The sequence below is a fragment of the Arachis ipaensis genome, chromosome B10, assembly GCF_000816755.2.
Source record: "Arachis ipaensis cultivar K30076 chromosome B10, Araip1.1, whole genome shotgun sequence".
Lineage (NCBI taxonomy): Eukaryota > Viridiplantae > Streptophyta > Magnoliopsida > Fabales > Fabaceae > Arachis > Arachis ipaensis.
This window is the reverse complement of record NC_029794.2, coordinates 9,627,819-9,634,008: the sequence shown is the minus strand read 5'-3', so window position 1 is coordinate 9,634,008 and position 6,190 is coordinate 9,627,819. Positions and strand designations below refer to the sequence as shown.

Sequence of the window (6,190 nt, the reverse complement as noted above, 5' to 3'; positions counted from 1 at the left end):
TGATTGCTCTACACTTTCTGATGATATGACGTCAGCTTCACGGGGACCCTCTGGCCGTCTGATTGGAATCAGAGGGTGCCCATTGCGTGTGGATTTCCACTAAACAGAATAACCAAAGCACTCTACTCTCAGTCTGGGGATTGTCAAACTTATTCAGCGTAGACCGCCACGTCACCCGCCCGATACTCCAGAACATCCAATCAGATGCTCCCACGTGGACCCTCTCCAACCATACCCGCGTATAAATACCCCCTTCCCTCCCGCTTTCCATTCACCTCATCCTTCAATCTTCATAGAATCTTTGACCTTCTAAGATGGCCTTTAATTACCACATTGCCACGCTGTTGGTTCTGCTTCTCGTGAACTTCACGGCAGGGGCGCTAGTACAGCAGCAGCCCCTCGTTCTCAAGTACCACAACGGCCAACTCCTCAAGGGAAGGATCACCGTTAATCTCTTATGGTACGGCACCTTCACTCCAATCCAACGCTCCATAATCGTTGACTTCATAAACTCCCTCAGCTCCGGTGGTCCACCACAGCCTTCCGCAGCATCCTGGTGGAAAACAACTGAAAACTACAAAGGTGGAGGCTCCTCTGCTCTCCTCGTAGGGAAGCAAATCCTACACCCGGCTTATTCCCTCGGAAAGTACCTCAAATCAACGCACCTCCTTTCTCTCGCTTCCAGCTTCAACGACGTGTCCGCCATCAACGTCATTTTAACGGCTAAGGATGTTTCCGTTGATGGTTTCTGTTCGAGCCGTTGTGGAACTCACGGCTCTACTCGTTCCGTCAACGGGAAGGCCCGGACGGCGTACGTGTGGGTTGGAAACTCAGAGACTCAATGCCCGGGCCAGTGTGCGTGGCCCTTCCACCAGCCCATCTACGGCCCGCAAACTCCGCCGTTGGTGGCGCCAAACGGAGACGTTGGAGTTGACGGCATGATCATCAACTTGGCTACACTTTTGGCGGGAACCGTAACTAACCCGTTCAACAACGGTTATTTCCAGGGGCCGGCGACGGCGCCGCTTGAAGCGGTGTCGGCATGCACCGGAGTGTTTGGAAGCGGGGCGTACCCAGGGTATCCGGGTCGGGTTCTGGTGGAGAAGACGACGGGAGCGAGCTACAATGCGAACGGAGTGAACGGAAGGAAGTTCCTGTTGCCGGCGATGTGGGACCCGGTGACGTCAGCGTGCAAGACGCTTGTGTGATAGTGAGAAAGAGGTTTGTACTTTGTAGTGTGGTGGTGTAGATATACTGATTTAAAAGTGAATTGTGATGAAGTTGGGGAAGGAAGAAGATGATGCAGGTTTCGTGTTGCTTTTGAAAATTACTAGTTTGCCATTTTAGATTGTTCTTGTCATTTACTGTATGACGTGTAAATTAAATTCTGTTTCGTCACTTCATGTAAAGAAGTTAAGGGGGGGAAAATAGTGTATGTATAAGTGTATAACGAGGAATAAAGAAAAATGAAATTTATATTTATTATTTATTTCATGTGTTAATAATAAAAGTTCACATATAATTATTTTTATTTAAAATTAATAATTTTTTATTTTTTATTATTAATTTTACATAAATACAAATACTTGTAAGTTTTCACCATAGTTATTTAAGATTGTTCTTTTGGAATTTGAAAACCGAGAGAGAGAATTTGTGTTTGTTTTTCATTTTAAAATTTTCCTTCTATAGAAGTAAAGTGAGATGATCCAAAAAAGGTGATGGATGGTGAATGAATAAAGTATGAAGGGGTTTCTTTTTAAGAGGAAAAAAGAATGGTAGGAAATAGGAATGATGAATTGAGGGGGTGTGACATAGGAGGCCACATTGTTAAATGTTAAATTTTAGCTCCCCGTACTTCATTCATTGTTAATTGTTAAGTGAAAGCATTGTAGAGGAGATTAGGTTTATCTCGTTTTGTTAGTTACTACTGCTACATCTGCAATGTCTTTTCTCTCTTTCTATCATCTATTCTTTCTTTTCAAAACAACCAAATCAAATCAAATCTTATCCCCATCAATTATAAATTGTTAGCCTTGTGTATGCAATGGATGAAAGAAATTTGGTACTTGAGTGATACATCAATGTAAAGAAGAGTACCAATATACGGTGTTTCATTGATTTTTAAAAATTACTGAAATACCGATGTATCGGTATACTTAAAAACTTTTCTATCTTATGTGGCACTCGCTAGTCTATCGGTGGAGCTATGCATTAAGATTTGTTATTCCAAAACTTCTTTCATCCATCATGAATCCACGAACAAAACAAGATCCTCTTACTCTCAGATCTAGAGTGAGCTTAGAAACCCTTTATAAAAATTTTGTAGTTTTTTACTATTAGGGAAAATTAAACCCTTCAAAAAATTGTGACAAAAAATTATTGATTAGAACGCTATAAAAATGCGCAGCTTTTTTTCTCTTTTGGTAATTGTGTGCCCATGAAGATATACTTAAAAACATTAAATTTTCATTCATCACTCATTACTTAATCTAAAATAAATACGCACATACTTGTCCCCAACAACACTAGAACAAAACTTGCTACTATAACCTGATGCACCCCCTTCTCCATACTTTGACTTAACTGTCTTATAACACTTACACAGTATATAATTTAATAATTTATGTTCTTATGGCCATGGTGGGATTGCTCACAGAATTTGGCCACTCTATATTGGAGAGTGTAATTTATGTTCGTACAACACCATGCTGTGATCCAAGAACAAAGGAAGACACCTTCTTACTCCAATATTTAAAGTGAGGTTAGAGACTGCATTCTTTTCTTGCGCAACCTCTCAGCAATGTTGAATGCAAGCTCTAGAGATTGAGAGGCGTTAAGCCTTGGATCACAATGCGTGTGGTAGCGCGAGCTCAAGTCGTCATAAGTGATGGTCCTCGAACCTCCAACACACTCTGTCACGTTCTGCCCAGTCATTTCCAAATGAACCCCTCCAGGGTAGCTTCCTTCTTGGTCATGGACATCGAAGAATGCCCTCAGCTCAGCCTATTGCAAATAACAACATACAGGAACATGAATTTGTAGTCAGTTGCAATAGAAGTTATGGTAATATGCAATAGCATTCAACCTTGAGACTATGATAGAGCCAGATCGTGAATGCCATTAAGAAAGCACAAACATAACAGATAAATAAAAAATCAATTTGATTCTACTATGTTCAGTTCATCTGCATTTTTAATGTACTGCTGTAATTTTCTAGCACCTACGAAAGTAAATGAAGAGCCAAATAATCATTTAACTAATTATGTGTCAGATCCGTATACTCGCTTTGTTCATCATTAACCTAACAAGGATTACAGCATCTGGTATTTTCCATATTGGTAAAACACTTCATGGAAATTTTGATGGATCATGAGGGTTGGAAAAATCTTATTGGAAATTCTTATTTGAAAGCTGTTGCCAACCGCCAAACAAAAGAAATATTCCAATGATAGTTCTGCAGAGTGTTATGTGAGACAACACGAAAGTCTCTAACATCATGATCCAGAAGCAGACTTTTTTTCCCCAACATTTCCATAGGATCAAAAACAAGATGTATTATAGACCACATAGTCTTTTCAGTGAAAACTTCTGCATTGTGTGAAAATTGATATAAAACAAGTACATATATTTAGATGGAATAAAGTATATATGAAAATTACCCTGATTGCATCAAAAGAACGGGTTTTAAGTCCAGATGGAGCTTTGATGGTGTTGCCATGCATGGGATCACTAACCCAAGTGACAATTTGACCTGCTCCGCGCACTGCTCTGATTAGATGTGGAAGCTTCACTCGCATATTCTCTGCTCCCATCCTAACAATTACAGTAATTCTTCCAGGCTTGTTTTTGGGGTTCAGAATATCTATCAGCTTAACAAGTTCATTTGGATCCATCTTATCACTCACCTGAAAACCACATGGCCTTTTCAGTGGGAGCAAATGCATGCATAGCACATTAAAGATGCTCAGAACTAATTAACAAAGTCTATCAAATGCAAAAGTAATTTTGATAATCAAAACAAAGTTGGTTTAATACAACGTAATCAAACTAAATAGAAAAAAGCGCAAAAGTAATTTGATCAAGCAATATAGCGCTAAATCCTTTAAAGGGACAGTATACCTTAATTCCAAGTGGATTTGCAACTCCTCTCAGGAATTCAACATGAGCACCATCCAGTTGGCGGGTGCGTTCCCCAACCCAGAGCATGTGAGCTGAGCAATCATAATGAAGCCCGGTAGTAGAGTCCTCCCTGGTAAGTGCTTGTTCATAAGGAAGAAGCAAACACTCATGGGAAGTCCAAAACTCTGTTGTAGTCATGATTGGATGCTCCGATGTTAGTCCGGCAGCAATCATGAAGCCAAGAGCCTCATCGACTCGATGAGCCAATTCACGATACCTGTAACCCCACACCACCAAACAAGAACTAATGTAACAGGATGTTGAAAACTTTCTGAGAGAACAATCTCAAGAATAAAAAGTCTCTTTTTCAATTTAAAATGATCTGTAGTTCTGTATATCATTTGCAGAAAGCACGAAAAAGAAAAGTACTAATGCATGAACTACCACTTTAGATCAGAGATGTAAATTAGTAGAGGACCACTACAAGAAAGTTGAAGATATTGGAACAACATAATGAACATCATCCCATCTTTTATTGTTTCTACTTTTTTATTCTGATTTTTCTTCCCATATGTTTGTGCCCGAGATGCCATTTTCCGAATTAAAATTAAGTGCAAATAATCTCAGACTACTTCCAATTTCGTTCCCACTTATTCTAACCCTTTTGTTTCCATGATCTTTTAAGCAAGATGGGAAAAAAGTGCATTTTCAAATACATCCATCCCAAGCGCAAACCACATTAAAGTTTAACCATATAAGAATAAGATTTTTAAATATGGCCTGATTTGAGATTTTAGGGGATAGAAAAGATGCCTGTCTCCCTGCTCACTACGCTCCATGAAATCCAGATTCCATTGGTTGACCCTTTGCATGGCAGCATAACCTCCGGTGGCAAATGCACGCAACAGGTTCAGAGTAGCCACAGATTGGGTGTAGGCTCTTATCATCCTCTGCGGATCCGGAATTCTCGATGCAGCATCAAATGCATCCCCATTCACATTATCACCCCTGTAACTAGGCAGCTTCACTCCGTTCTTCTCCTCAAAAGGGTCTGACCTTGGCTTCGCAAACTGGCCCGCCATTCTCCCCACCTAAACCACCATATCCAACAGTTTTAAGAATATCATACATTCTGATTGATTCATAATATAATGCTAAAGCATACACATAAAACAAGCTAAAACTGAATGCCTAAATGGAAATTAAAAAATTGTCTCCAACTTTCCATCAAATCATTTATAAATGTAAAACATGATTCATGACAGTAGTTGTGTGCAAGTAATCATTGCTATTTATAGATCAAATCATTAATTGAGGGATTGGATAACCTCCAACCCAAGAAAGGCACCCAACCTTTTTTTACCAAGGTAAATTTGATCAACCACAATACAACACTCTCCTGATTCTTCATCAAAATGGCTCCAAATTTCAGATTTAATTACAATTTGAATGAATTGTTGAGAGAATTGAGTAAATTAGGGATGACGATAAAAAAAAAAAAACCTTGATAACAGGCATTTGACCACCGAACATAAGAACAACGCCCATCTGAAGAATGACACGGAAGGTGTCACGGATATTGTTAGCATTGAATTCCTTGAAGCTCTCAGCGCAGTCACCGCCCTGAAGGAGGAAGGCGTTGCCCATGGCGGCCTGAGCGAGCTTCTCCTCGAGGCTCCTGGCCTCTCCGGCGAACACGATCGGAGGGAAGGTCTCCAGAGTGTGAAGAACCTGATCGACGGAGCTCTGATCTGGATACTCCGGAAGCTGAAGCGCCTTCTTCGTTCTCCAGCTGTTGAGGCTCCATTTCGTGGATGCTGGAGCTGAAGCAGAGGCAGAAGCGGTTGATGGTGACGCTGATTTTGATGAGGGCTCTGCGGAGTTTGCAACGACAATGGATCTGCGTGGTTTCTGGAAAGGTGCGAAGAGACAAGGTTTGAAGCTGATAAGGGATGATGATGCCAGAGCCATTGCAATTTGCAGAGACACTCCTATATCTGATTCAGCGATAAACAACTTTATGGAGTAGTAGTTTAATATTACCCTAAATTTATACTATTATAATTTATAA

The 6,190-nt window shown here is 40.4% G+C and overlaps 2 protein-coding genes across 2 annotated transcripts; one reads left to right on the top strand and one right to left on the bottom strand.

Moving 5' to 3' along the window:
* LOC107623617 (protein EXORDIUM-like 2) lies at positions 266-1,489 on the top strand. The gene has a single exon (XM_016325948.2). It carries the CDS (start codon positions 315-317, stop codon positions 1,206-1,208), a length of 894 nt encoding a protein of 297 aa, XP_016181434.1. The 5' UTR covers positions 266-314; the 3' UTR covers positions 1,209-1,489.
* Positions 2,447-6,152, bottom strand: LOC107621581 (phospho-2-dehydro-3-deoxyheptonate aldolase 2, chloroplastic). Its single transcript, XM_016323615.2, has 5 exons — positions 5,623-6,152; positions 4,933-5,210; positions 4,120-4,396; positions 3,660-3,905; positions 2,447-3,003 (listed from the first exon to the last, which is right to left on the bottom strand). Exons 1-5 carry the CDS (start codon positions 6,088-6,090, stop codon positions 2,752-2,754), a joined length of 1,521 nt encoding a protein of 506 aa, XP_016179101.1. The 5' UTR covers positions 6,091-6,152; the 3' UTR covers positions 2,447-2,751.